General features: G+C 41.8%; 2 protein-coding genes across 7 annotated transcripts in view; both read left to right on the forward strand.

The window, feature by feature from the left end:
- The window catches only part of LOC108873052 (nck-associated protein 5), a 126,512-nt gene extending 122,445 nt beyond the window's left edge, over positions 1-4,067 (forward strand). For all 6 annotated transcript variants that reach the window (XM_018661071.1, XM_051066113.1, XM_051066112.1 and 3 more), the window contains one exon: positions 1,949-4,067. In XM_018661071.1, the coding sequence (XP_018516587.1) occupies positions 1,949-2,242 (294 nt within the window). In that variant the 3' untranslated portion in view covers positions 2,243-4,067. The remainder of the gene's footprint in view (positions 1-1,948) is intronic.
- A 1,019-nt stretch (positions 4,068-5,086) lies between these two features.
- LOC108873109 (ly6/PLAUR domain-containing protein 1) lies at positions 5,087-13,340 on the forward strand. Its single transcript, XM_018661240.2, has 4 exons — positions 5,087-5,441; positions 8,323-8,457; positions 10,877-11,146; positions 11,749-13,340. Exons 1-3 carry the CDS (start codon positions 5,393-5,395, stop codon positions 11,122-11,124), a joined length of 432 nt encoding a protein of 143 aa, XP_018516756.1. The 5' UTR covers positions 5,087-5,392; the 3' UTR covers positions 11,125-11,146; positions 11,749-13,340.
- Positions 13,341-14,280: the final 940 nt, after the last annotated feature.

Consider the following 14,280-nt stretch of genomic DNA (forward strand, 5'->3'; position numbering starts at 1 on the left):
AATAAACTATGTGAAGTATGTGTTACTGCATTGTGGAGTTAGACCGTTTCACAGTTTTCCGTCAGTTTCATTCTCAGGATTTTATGGGCAGGTTTGAAACTGTGGCTCATGACGCTCTGGAACCACCACTCAGCATAACCCCACCCACCACTCAACATAGCCCCGCCCCTAGAACTGCAAACCTTATAAATATCAGAGCTGCATTAACATCTCTCCTTCTCTTGCTTAACTGTGAGTTAAATTCGTCTTCCCTGGATGCCAGAGTTTACAGAACAGCTCGGTCACCGCCCTATTTAAATTTTCAGGAGGTTGGAGGAGTCCTGGGGAACACCACCAACACCCGTCTCTGCAGAAACCGTTTCTCTCTGGTTAGTTTTACAAACTTTCATCAGGGACAACAGGAATTCACCAATAATTCGCTGTCACTCTTGAATGAGGCTGAACTGACCTGCCCTAACATGGTGCTGACTGTCGCTGTGCTGCAGTGTTACAGTGGGCGTGGTTTCAGCTCCTGCAGTGGACACGCCCCCAGCGTCTCAGAGCAGAAAGCTCTCCTCATTTTGTCCTGATTCTGAAACCTAATTTTATCTGGGTGGTTAATCGCTCATTTCTCTGAGGTGTGGCTCAAAATGCCATCAGTTTTACTGCTTTACACGAACTTTAAAACACTTGTTTGCATGAGCAGAACCTTCTTCTCAATGTTGCTATCGGTCTTGTAGCACATCAGTGTTTCAATCATGAGGTCAGTGACTTCAGAAACTTTTAAGATCAAAGAGCAGCTGCGGGCTACATTCGCCCCATGTGGAAGTTTTTACCTGTGGAACAGTGCTCAGATCTGTTTTACTAATGCAGTCATGTTCATGTGCTCATACTTCGTGTGTGAAGCAGTTCTGGGTTTAGGTCTGAGGGGAGATACACCTCGCAGCAAAATGCTAAATGGTCCTCCTGCTATGGAGCGTCCCTAGAGGTTGCCTGAACCCTCCAGCTACTCCTCTGTGTACTTACCCCTGCAAAAATACCTGTGTAGATCTCTGCTCTGCTCCGAGGCTGCAGCTGCTGAAGGAAAATTTTGTTTACAGCCTCTGAGGAGGGGTTGTGATGCCGATTGCCACGGTAACAAGCTCCCTAAAGTGCCTTTTGAAGCATACAGTTGAAATCAAGTAGACCACTCAGAAGAGTTGGCCTCATCATAAACAAGTGACTATTTTTAGGTTTTGCGTGTCGTTTTGTTTCATTAGTAATAATGTGGCTTAAACTCATGTAACAATGAATGTGAGCACAAAGTAGCAGCTCGTTAACGCAGGCGTTTTCACTTTTGTTGTTGCTGCTGAGTTGCCTGAAGGCGCGTACCCTTGAAAGACCAACACGCTCAGACATGATGACACGATCTGGTCTAGTGATAAGACCTGCAGTGATATTATTTTTCAATTTTAATACCCTCTAAACTGTCACGACGCCAAGCACATGCCATTGCTCTAGTCATTAGCGCATTCAGGATGAAACTGCCCCTGCTAATTGAAGCTTTAGATATATCATTTCCCTGGAGTAACACCTTTCTGAGTATGCTAATCTACGAAGGAGACTGTCACATTCTGTACAAAAGAAATAATACAGCATACGACGCAGTTAATATAACAGGGAGAGTGGGTGAGCCCAGATGCCCAGAGATGCATGTCTGCCAACACCCAGGACATACATTTGGCCCTTGAGCGTGATAAAAATCTCAATATAGATCACTGTCATGCTCTCAAGCGGCATCAGTCTTATTGCTTTGCAGCACAGCACTGCAAACGAGTTACATGAGTGCAATGTCAGACTTAGTTCTCTGATAACCGGGAAATGCTCTGTTGACGTTTAACATTAATAAAGTTGCAGCAAATCATGTTTCTTTACTGTGAATCAACATGTTTCGTGCTCTCTGTTGATGTATGTTCTTTTTTCTCTACAGAAGGAGATTCCCCTGGAGAAAACGCCCGTCAGTGCAAACCAGCCGGGCTCTCTCGACTTCTCTCTGGAGTCCCTGAACAAGCTGAATCACAGCAGCTCTGCCAGCGGTTTAGGCGGCCGCAGAGGCGACTGCCACACCGATGTGGGGAAGAGCTCGGAGGACTGCTGCAAGGTGGACGAGCCCTCTTCCTCCAGCTTCTCTGGAAAGCCCGGGGCGGATCCTGTGGGCTCCCTGAGCGACTCTCTGTACGACAGCTTCTCCTCCTGCACCAGCCAGGGCTCCAATGATGTGTAGGAGGCAAAGAGTAGGAGGGCGGGGCTGTAGTGAAGGAGGCCGGTCCATGTCCTGAGTCTGGCCACTCCTCCTTGTTGAGTTCTCTCTTGGAAATCCCGTAGTAGGACGTTGAAGGCTAACGACTCGGACTGGACGAACAGATTCTTGACTACAGCCCTGCCCCAACATAAAGAGCCCTGTCCTCTCTACACACAACACAAAGCACTTAGTGGAGCTGGAGACACGAGGACGAAACCTCAACCCAAACACCAAACCAGGACTTGTAATAGTTTGACTCTGGGTGTGGTGGAGCGGACAGCAATACTCAACGTTGTCTCATTGCAATTTGTAGTTTTCTTCTTTCCCCCCACGCTGGGGAACGTCTTATCATTGCACTGTAACAAATACTGTACAAAGTTTGTAAGGAGTGTAAAGTGAATTTATTTGCAATTATTCAAGCAGTGATGAAGCAGGGCATCTTGGGGCAACACTGATGGGCAACATTGGCATACAATTGCTTTCAGTTGCATTCCTGTCGGCTAGGAAACTAGATTTAAACCCAGGGGGGTCATTTTATGTTTTGCTGCTAGGTACGTTGCCCATTAAAGTTGTCCAAAAAATTGCCCAATGCAGACTCAGCAACCCATAATAACACACCTGGCTCATCCTCTTCCTTTTTTAAATCACACTTCCTGTTGATTTGAAATCATTTTAAAGGTAAAACCTGTTGCCAATCTTGGCTCTGTGTGTGATCTTTTGAGCAGTTATGCAAAACAAAGCAGAAAATAGTGACAAACGTTGATCACTCAGCTAATAAAACTCACTTTTAACAGTAGCTTATCTCATGATGTCAACACATGTTGATGTTTCCTCATGGTACATGAACTAATGTATGGATGTTTCGTGTCAGACTGACAGGCAGGTACATTAAACAACCAACGTTTTGGCTTGAACGCACCCAGTGTCATTGTTGGTAGCTCAGGGAACATACTGGACTAATGTAGATTGTAAGACTTTTAAATGCAGCCATCAGGAAAAAATACAAATAACACTCAGCTTTTCTTTATTTTTTATTTTTTATTTCCTGATACAAAACTCCTCACAGTCTAGTTTCTCCTCTAATGTAGCACAGCAAACCTGAACTCTCCAAACCTCAGTTCTCCTCTCATAGTTGTATATTATGTTGTATATAAAAATTGCTATAAGTTAATATCAGAATGGGCATTGCTGATTGATATATGCAAAATAATAATAATAATAAACAAAAACAGATGTAAATCGTTTGCCAATCATTCAACCAAGGTTTTTAGTCTGCTGTTTGAGAATGGCATGTTTCTTTTGTTATGGAATTCTTTAGGGGTTCTTGTTTAAAAAAAAAAAAGTCTTTATTTTGATCGATAAGAGCTAATGCTAAAATATTTTATCACTTTATTTTAAAGACATATTTGAATTTTAGGCTGACATTATGCCAAATTTCTATCTGGAATTTGACCAGCTGGTGCTATAATCAACAGAGCCGACTGTGTGTTTCAATTTTTCTATGAAACTGTTAATATTGTATGAAGAGAGTCTGAAGAGGACTTGTGTATTTTTCTAGATGTCCAGTATTTATACCCACATTTTGTACTGTCAGACTGTAGTGTGATTGTCATGCTTCACCTCTCTCCTTAAATGTTCCTGGTTCCTTTGTAAAGAGAAATGGTTACCAGCAGTGTTACTTTGGTAATTATTATTAATATTATTGTTATTATTACTGTGTGCAATTTTGTCTGTTACACTAGACTTTAATGCTATATTTTATGTAACTATTTCCTAAATAAATATGAGAAACTATTTCCTATTTCAACCTGAGCTGCAGTGTGTGTGTTCATGTGTGTGTGTTCATGTGTGTGTGTGTGTGAGAGAGAGAGAGAGAGGAAAAGAAAAGAAAAGAAAAGAGGCAGAACACACGCAAATACACGCATAAACGTGCGCAGGCGCGTGCAGGCGTCGTGCGTCACCAGGTGATTCATGCGGTCTTTTCAATGTGCAAATAAAAGGTTTGGAGAAAACCCTAACACCCCCCCCAACCTAAAGGCATCGTGTGTAACCCCCCAGCGGCTGTTGACGCGCGGAGCCGGCGACAGCTCGTGCCCAGCCTGCGCTCAGTCCGCGCGGAGGGATTTATAACCATTAGTCCCTTGATGGGTAATTATGTGCGTGTAAATAAACGTAATTAGTTGATGCACGCTCCAATGATTTCTCTCAGTATATTGTATCGATCACAAAACACATTTAAAAGTAACAGAATCATCAGAAAGTCAAGGTTGATGCAACATTTTCTACATTTGTATTGTGTTAGTGTTTTGGTAGAGGTTCGCTTCAGTTGCCTTTGCAACATTATCTTTGCTGTAATTCAGTGTAGATGCGAACTAATCTGTTACAGAAGCAGCAAATGTTAATAAAATGTCACTAAAGTCAGTGCACTGGAGGATTCCTTTAGAAACAGCCTGAATGAGTCATGACAGGAGTTATTCAATGTATTATAACAGCAACAACATGTGCAGTTCACCATGGTCTTTATTTAGCGCTGAAATGTTCCCAGAGAAAACGAATAGAAGTGAGTGAAAAGGTCAGACTGTCACTATGTGATAAGTTGAAGTATTGAAGTGGAATAAGAAAGAATCATAAACTTAAATCTTTGGTAGGAATATTTCAGACAGTAACAAAGGTCAACTCAGCCTCAGTGAAGCCTTAATGTTAGTGCAGTTATATAACAGGATTTAATAAGGAACAGAAGGGGTCTCATGATAATAATAAAAAATATATTCCTCCATTAAACTTGTCAGAACTCATCATAGAGGAGCTACAAGTCTCCATAGGAATATTAGCATTTGTTTTTCCTCGGTACATGAAGACAAATATCAGCTGTGCGCTCCAGTCACGTGGCTCTCTCTCTGACTTCTGCGCTCCGGGTTTGACGCCACAGTTGCGCCGTGGAGAGGCTCCACTCTCACTTTGCGGAGCTTTTCGCCTCAGCCCGGACCGAGAGAGGATCATGAGCGGATCCGTGTCTGGCTCTCCTCCGCGGCGGCTCGTCCTCCTCCTCCACCTCCTCCTCTGTGCCTCCGCCTGAGCTGAGAAGTTGGTTTTCGGTCTGATGTTTCCCCTCCGAGCGTCATTTAGGAGAGAATGCGTCTTCTCGTTTTTGCGACTTTATTCGGAGTCCTTCGCGACGCAGGTAGGTGCGAGTTGGGGAGGGAGAGACTGCGGACCCGGTCCAGTCAGTGTGAGGTGGCGGAGTTTGGAGTAAATCTTCTCCATGTAGAGGAAATACCAGTAACACAATGATTGATGTGCATGCGTTGCATCCGTGGTGCAGATATTTTAAACCATTTAAACTAAAGATACACTCTTCCAAAAATGTTTCCAACTTTATTTTGATGTCATCTTTTCTGCGTATGTGAAATCTGCCCTGGTCTGAACATAACACTGACATTTACAGCGAGAGAAAACTTGAGGAATATGGAGGAAATAACAGTCATGTTGCGTTTTGTGGTGACGATTTTACGCGCAGGAGAGGAGCAGGAGTCCACTGCGCTGTTTTGGCACAGAGAGTAACACAGATCCAAGCCAATATAACACCTTTAAAGTGTTAACACTCATGTTTATCAGCTGCACACGAGCTGTTTGTGCTTCTCGGTGATGTCTTGTTGTGCCTTCTTGAAGTGACTGGCGCTCCTGTCAGAGAATGAGACGCTGTCTCCAGAGCTGCTCCTGCACCTGTGTCTGCTTTCTGCTTAAATATCATTTTGTTTTGCGGTGCCTTCAGTGATAATAGCAAATGGGACTGTGATCAGAAGATATTGGTCTTTGCAATTGTTCTGCACCTGGGTGCAAGAAGGTGTAAAGGGATTTGGTTTATTTTTCTTATCAGCCTCTGTTTTCTGTTGTGGAACTAAGAAATAGATTTAGAGCAATTTTCTAAAACTGATAAGCTGAGCTCAGAGGCGCTGCATCCTCGCCCTCCAGTGTGACAGATATTCCCCCCCAAAAATGAGTTCGCTGGTTTTTCATGACTCTCACTTCCAGATGATGGATGGAGGCTGCAGGCATTTGCTTGGTTTAAAGTAATTAAGCTGGGGTTGTGATGTTATATGTGGACCTTTTATCAGATGCGTTTGATGGCGCTGTTGGAGTTGAGATTGATGATTGGTGCCATTTCAATAATTACAGCAGTAATATCTGCCAGTGGGGACAGATAGTTTGGGAAAGAAAGGGCAGGCGAGTTTATAGGACTTTTTTTTGATTGAATACCTGTGTGATGTTGGATATCTTAACTGAAGCTGGCAGATGTAGTGTAGATAAGAACTGAATGTTAATAAACACTGACTTATGTCATGAAAAAAGAACTTTTAGTGAGAAAATGTAGAGTTTGGATTTATATTGTTCAGATGTTCAGTAAAATTGGTCAGAACTCACCTTTACCTGTGATGCAGTGTGTCACAGTGGAAATATGTCGTCTACATTGCACATGGGCACATTGATTTCTGTAGCCTCTCTGCAGGGGCTGGTGTGCACAATGGATACTCAAGATTCATGATGAGGTTTTAGGCAGTAAGAAAGGAAGCTCGTCTAGGCAGCTTTAAAAGCATCCGATGAAAATTTGCAAAAGCTGCGAGGGGAGTTGTGTGTTATCTTTACGAGAAGACGCCGAAGCAGTCGGGCACTCACATTTTTACCACCTCAGGGAATGAGAACACGCAGGAACATCTCTGCACTGCCTGAGCACATCAAGTCTCTCTCACTGCCTGTTTGTATTGTAAATGGAGCTTTATCACCTATAAAATACATGGGTTAAAGGAGGGATTTAAAGAGACCACTGTGGGCTTTGCTGATGTGTTTTTTCCTGTTTCTTTACAGCTTGTTCTCACCTCACACTGTGAATCTATAACCTCTCTGTTGACACTCATGAGACAGCCAATAAAACAGCTGAAAAACACCAATGATTAGACGTGGTGAAGGACTTGCATACATGCTTTGTAAAGTCACAAAACCCTGGTGCTGCCCCTCTGCTAGTAATGTGTCAACACTGTGCTGAAGATAGAGAAGATGACACTGCTCTCTCATGGAGTGCCATTAGTCTTGTTGAGACACCATCAAAGGCACTCACACAAAAGCAAAATCTATAAAAGCCTCTGCTGCTTGACTCAAAGAAAACCCGAAGTAGAGAACAAATTCACAAAAATATGTGGAATAAGAAGATCGTGAAGAAATGTCAATAATACACTCTGCACACAAGAAGGAGAATATGTCCAGTCATGAAAGGACAAAATGGAGAAAACAGGAGATAGGTGACTTTGAGCCAGTGCACAGAAAAGCATTAATGATGTTTGGTAACCAGCTACTTTTCCAGTTTGGAGAATATGGTTATTTGCTGTTTTTGGGGAGAGTTAGATGAGAAGATTGATGCCACTAACGTCAGCTTTTCTGTCTTACTGCTCGTCATTACGCCAGTTTCCTTAAAGTCATTTAACGCCGCGTCTTTTCTCCACTGACTAACCTCTAACCCTCCTACTAACCTAACACGAGACTAAATGGCATCAAATGACACGTGAAAAGCTTAAAATGAGGAGACATGACACATGAAATGCCCTTGAAAGTGTTGTGCTATTTATACCAGTGACTGTACAAAGATGGACGACGCGTTTCCACTTTCCCCCACTGCACAAAAATGAGGCCAAAATATCTTTGATACAGCCGCCGCCATCTTGCTGGTGATGCCCGTGGAGCAGCAGTCAGTCACAGCTATCAGTCGTGGCATCAAACCCGCTTCTTATAGTGTCAAATAACTGATCAGAACTAAACTTATCAATAAAACAAACACTTGTGGATCAGAACTACCTAAATCTACAGAAACCATCTTTGGGAAGAATTGATTTGGCTTGTACTTTGATGTTTTAGTATGATCCATGTCTCATTCGCTAACGTCGGGGGCGGGGCTTATACTGCAACCAGCCACCAGGGCGCGATCAAGATTTGGGGAAGACCACATTAGATGTGCTAAAATGTTTAAGTTACTGCACCTAAAATGAACTGTCTGTGCCTCATCCCTGGTGCAGGAGATGCCCTTCAGATCCAGTGTTACCAGTGCGAGGAGATGAAGCACAATGACTGCTCCACACCAGAGTACATCGTCAACTGCACTGTCAACGTACAAGACATGTGCCAGAAGGAGGTGCTGGTCAAACCTGATGGTAAGCAACAGTCTGCTGTGCCTTGGTCTGTTTTTTTCCTTAGGTTTTTGTGGCAGCCGTCACAGCTCAGGCCAGGAGCCAGCGTTTGGTGTAAATCCTAAATTCAAGTGCAATTAATTGAACTCCTGCATTCACTTGAATGGGGAAAAAAAGATTTGGAGGATTATGCATCCTTGGTGGAGGTGTAGGCTTTCAAGGTTTTCATATTCTCTGATGTGATCCAGGACAGAGTCAGTGAGGATTGATAGCTGAAGCTGTAAGTGCTCAGGCTAGGCCAGCCAAGAGTATCAAAGCTAGCGTTCCTATTTATCCGCAGAAGAAAGGTGACCGTCTGGAAACTGGAGACAGAGCTGAACACAGCGCTCAAAGGCACATGACCTCTGAGGAATAAGTTTTATTTCTTTGCCATTTAAAGGAGGACATTCAGAATTATTAAGTCACTAAAGCGCCCGCAATTTTCTTGATGTACAACAGGACGGACAATTAACATAAATACTGATGTCTCAACTGGGATGAGCTGAGACACAGTCAAAAACAAGACTGTCTGGAAAACAGCAGGTCAAAAAAATATCACTTTTAAAAATATTTTTTGCTATAATGTTACATTTATTCCCAACTCATGCAAGCACAGCCTATGTAAACAACAAATTAGCTGTGATGTTTGCACCTGTTTTTCCTCATTTTCTCCTGACGGTGAAAAATAAGGCTGAAATACTCCTCACCAGGGAAACTATCTCTTTCTCCTCCCTCCAAAAACCTTTTAATCCTCATGTCTGACTTACTGACCCAGGAGAAGAGAATGAATAGGTCAAAACAGTCTCATGTGATTTTCAGTGTAATGGACATTGTTATCTGTTATTTTGTTCCTTTGCCCAGCTTCAAAGAAGGAGAGGGAAGCATTGATTGATGTGTGGATAGACATGCAGTGTTACAGCTGTGTCACTCTTAGCGCCGCGCAGACAGAGCGTCAGACTGTGTAACACATCCCTGCAGTGTAAAACATACACATCATAAACATCCACAAACAGATGTAAAGCCTTCCATTGTTTTTATTTTCACGCTCATTTTCACATAAGGCAATTTAACGATGTGTTGATGTCGCGTTGCTCCAAAACCCCGGCAAACACTATCTCTCTGAGCCACTTTATTCAGCTCATTTGTCAAGGAGCAGAGTCTTTCCTTCAGCTACCACTGACACAGCATTTGATTAGTTTTGCACTGCCTTACAGAAAATAAAATGGCTCAGCCTGTAGGGTGCAGAATTGACTGTTTGCTAAAGAGTTTGGGGGGAATTGTCTTTTCTTTGCCTTTTCCAAAACCAAAAACAGCAGTAAAAATATAAGGTGTGTATTAAACACTGTGTTTATCTGCTGTGACTGTTAGCATGTTTGGCTAACCAGCTTAATACCCACAGTAGCAGCTGAGCATAATTTCCAAATCCAAGGCACATCATTAATAATATATGTTACATTAATTTGTTGGCTTACAGTTTTAAAAAAGTAAAAACATTAGCAGGCCTTTTTTTAGAAAAGCAGCAGTTTAGGGTCAAACCACCTGTTTGGCAAGGTTGCTATTTTCCATATGTGTGAAGTATATCAGACAGCAGGTGGATTAATGACTGGACACACAGTTTTGTAATTGAATGTTTACGGGTTCAGTGTCTGCAACAGTCGTGGTGTGATGATGTCCTTGAATAGGATATACTATTATGCTTTGTCTTGACGGACAGAGAAGCAGAGTGCTGATGCTTTCTGGAGAAATGTTTGCTCGTATACCACGGACAGAAAGACTGGTGTAGAGGAAAAATGCTCAGTTATTATATATATTTCTCCTCCTTCATCAATAAAAGCGTTCCCAGATAATGGAACAATCTGCCTGCAGAGATAGAATTTATCTGAATTTGATTTAATCAAAACTTTTTCTTGTCCAGTAAGAGGAAATTTCATTTACAGACAAAAGAAAACACAATAAGAGCACCACATAAATGATAAAATCCCTGCTATAACATACCATAGAAACAGATAACAAATACAGATGGAGTAACCTCACTTGATAAGGGAGTCCAGGGCTCTGGAGTTCAATAAAAAGTTACAGCTCCTCAGAATATGAGTTTTTTTTCATACAAGCATACAAATTGTAGTAACATATAGCACACTGACAAACATCAGTTAATAAGAGCAGACAGAAAGCCAATAGCTCTATAACCCTATGCCACAATAAAGTGCTGCAGCATTGCAAAACACAAGACTCTTATACATTACATTTTCAATCTAAGCAATCTACTTACAGCAAGGAAAAATGAATCACTACTCTCAATCTGATGTTATGTTTTGCAACATACAGACTCTCCCTGTTTGGACACTGTTAGAAATGTAGAAAATGTGAATCCCTCTGATCTGCCGATTCCTTCTTTTTGCAGGAATACATTATCGGAAGTCCTGTGCCTCCTCTGGTGCTTGCCTCATCGCCTCCTCTGGCTACCAGCAGTTCTGCACCGGGAGGCTGAACTCAGTCTGCATCTCCTGCTGCAACACCCCGCTCTGCAACGGGCCAAAGAGGAAGCGCCCCGCCTCGTTGGCGGCGATGCCAAACTCACAGACGAACCGGCCTCTTCTCCTCCTCCTGACCTTTTTCCTGCTGCCACTGATGCTCCTCCCGCTGACGTAGACGGTCCCACCATATTCCCACTGTACAGTTTGTCATCTTTAGTCCAAACCATAGAAAAGAAAGAAACCTCACTTTGTTGTATTTGTTTTTGGTTCATCCAGGCTCCCAGTCAGAATTAAATTAGAGCCTGTGGACAGAAACAAAAAGACAACCTGTCATCCTGTGAAGTTAAAGCAGGAGAGGGACTGAAATCAGATTAGGTTGTAATCTACCTTCTGTGGTGGTATAGCTGCATACATATCAGTCCAGACTACACTTTGTCCTTATGTTGAACAAGCAAAGGCATGTCCATAAAGAAACTGCCCAAAATGTCAAACTACTCCTTTAAGTGGAGCTAATGGGCCTCGTCCAAGCCATGTGCAGAAATACTTTTCCCAGTTTGGTGTGGAAGAACTTGACTGTCCTGCACAGAGCCCTGAACTCAACCTCATCCAACACCTTGAGGATAAACTGGAACCCCGACTGTCACTAATCCTCTTGTGGCTAAATGGGAGCAAAATCTGGTGGAAAACCTGAAACCAGTAGAGTGGGGGCTGTGACAGCTGCATGTTGTTGTTCGTTAGCGTTTAGCATTATAGCATTTTAAACACTGAATAAACACACATCTCCTTTTTTTCATCATAGGTTCACCCTGGAGCCCGGACATGCAGTCACTGCTGTGATAGACTGAAGGTGCAGACTTGGACACCATACTGGCTTTGTATCTTCTCAGCATCATGAAAAAACTGTGAATCTGATCGATATAACACCGTAACCACTGAGAGTGACACTGCAGAACTGGAAACTGGAAGCGTACCAGGCTTTCTGAATCACGCATCTGCTCTCCTTTTGCCCAGAGAAGGACCATCCAGTCTGCTGCCGAGGCATCTCTCAATTTCTTTGCTTTTTGTGAAGTGGAGCGTTTTGTGAAGAACCTGCTCTGAAGTTATTTTCTGGTTATTACATGCTGTAAAAGGTGCAGGTAGAAGTTATTGTAGAAATCATATTTTGAAGCTTTTATTTTGTGGGCTTTATTTGATTTATGGTTTGATACAGCAGTGTTGCTTTTATTTCTTTTTGATGCTGTTGCTGTTGTTGCTCAGACCACACGATTTTTCTTATTTCAAACTCACTACAAAAGAACTGACCTTACGAACCTTAACCATATTTATAATCTTCATGTGTTGTGATGAAGAAGGCACTTTGATTCAGGCACTTTGATTCAGACAAATGAGGACTGATAAATAAGATTTCAGTGTTTTCTTGCAGCATATTATCCCATCATATTTATGCATATTTTCCACTGCCATACAGTATTGATTGACATTTCACTACAGGGAATATGAAGGATGCTGAAATGGTTTTGGAAAGCCTGTTTGTGTTTTTGCTTATTCATCCTCGATCATAAAATTGGTGGAGTTCTGCCATTTGAACAGCTTATTAGAGATATTATAGAGACATTAATATTCCATATGTTACTTTGCGAAATGAGATATTGAACCGTCTTGGAGCTGAACCTAGAAACACCTGGTGCAGTGAGTGATAACATTTGTGTTATGTAGACGTAGTGCAGTGTGAGAACAAGCTATAAGCACAAATAAATTCTCTTCAGGGTGATATCAGCCATTTTTTTCTGTAACTTAAGAGAATTAAACATACATCCAAAATCATAGCTAGTGATGCATGTGGCCACCGCTATAGACCAAATACTGTATTTATAATCTACACCAATGAAAACTAATTTAACTTATGGATCATATTTCCATATTCAGATGGGCATTTTAGGTCATATTTCCCTTTAAATTATTTATTTGCCTCATGAGGTTTTATTTTACTGCTTTGCTGCATTATTTTTCCCAGTCTGTACATTGTTGTATTTATATGTAGTGAATGTGCTGTAGACAACAACAGTGCAGAGATTCTCACTGTATTTTAAAGCCACAAATGAAGGTCTGATGAAGGGTGTAGAGCAGAGCAAAGAGAAACTGCTCTGAGGCTCAATATGATGATTTCAATCAGACATTCACGTCACGTTATTATGATATTGTTTCCATATTAAAAGAAGAATGTTGTATATGAATTAATATCCTAAATCTTGTAACAGAAAATTATTTACGGTTTCAGGCAAGAGATGGACCATCTGATAAATGTTCATGGCAGTTTTTTGACTGGTCTTCTGTGAAGAGTAACACTGTATCCTGCTGATATGTGATGTAAATAAATGTTGCAGAAAAATGGATAGATTTCATGTTTTCAAGAGCTCCAACCCTCAAACATCTTGCATTTTTGCTTGAAATAATAAATATGCATTAATTTTATTTCATTATCCATATATGTTGAATGCAGCATGTTCTATGGACTTGACTAAAAAGCGTCTCCAGGTTGTGCTACAATTAATTGGAATTAATTAACAAGAAGTATCCCAACACTGGCTCTGTTTTCCCTGTGCAGTGATTAGCACCAAATTAGGGTCTTTAAAAGAACCTTCTCATAAATTTAAAGGGAACTACGGGACCTGTAAAGTCTATGAAATGGTCCCAACAATGAGGCTTTGCTGCTGACTAAGTGACTGGACATGGAGGCCACATTAGTGTTGAGTGGAACAGTTTAAAACACATCAAAAAGTTATGGCATTTTCACTGCGACAGCTAAACATTAGAATTCACCTCACCTCAGCTCTAATGATTGAACTTTTAGGGCTTTGAAAGGAGACTTTATTTGACTCTCTGGGAGATGAAATCCTCCACTGCTGGTGGTCTATGAGAGGTTACTGAGGCCTTAACTCTCCTCCTGTGTCTTTAACCTTCACACAGCTGGGTAAGGGTACTGTGGAACCAGGGGTTTTATTGAATTAGCTCCATGTTAGCATGCTACCATCACTCAATTACTCTTCTATTGATTATTTTAAACATTGTGCCTCCTCTGTGGTTTTCAAATGAGCATGCACGTACATTTTTAAAGCTTTTTTTTTTCAACACTAGTAGAAAGTCTTTCAGCATTTTCTCACTGTGAAGGTGTTTGCCTTTCAATTACTAAAACACTGTCATCTCCAGCCTGCACTGAATCCTGATAAAAGCCTTATAGGAAACAGAAGATTAAGGTTTTCACAGAATGAGCTGAGAGCAGAGATTAGACGTAATCCACTCTGTGTTACACCCCGTCGTACAATGGCTGTTT

This window comes from Lates calcarifer, linkage group LG7_2 (assembly GCF_001640805.2).
Source record: "Lates calcarifer isolate ASB-BC8 linkage group LG7_2, TLL_Latcal_v3, whole genome shotgun sequence".
NCBI lineage: Eukaryota > Metazoa > Chordata > Actinopteri > Centropomidae > Lates > Lates calcarifer.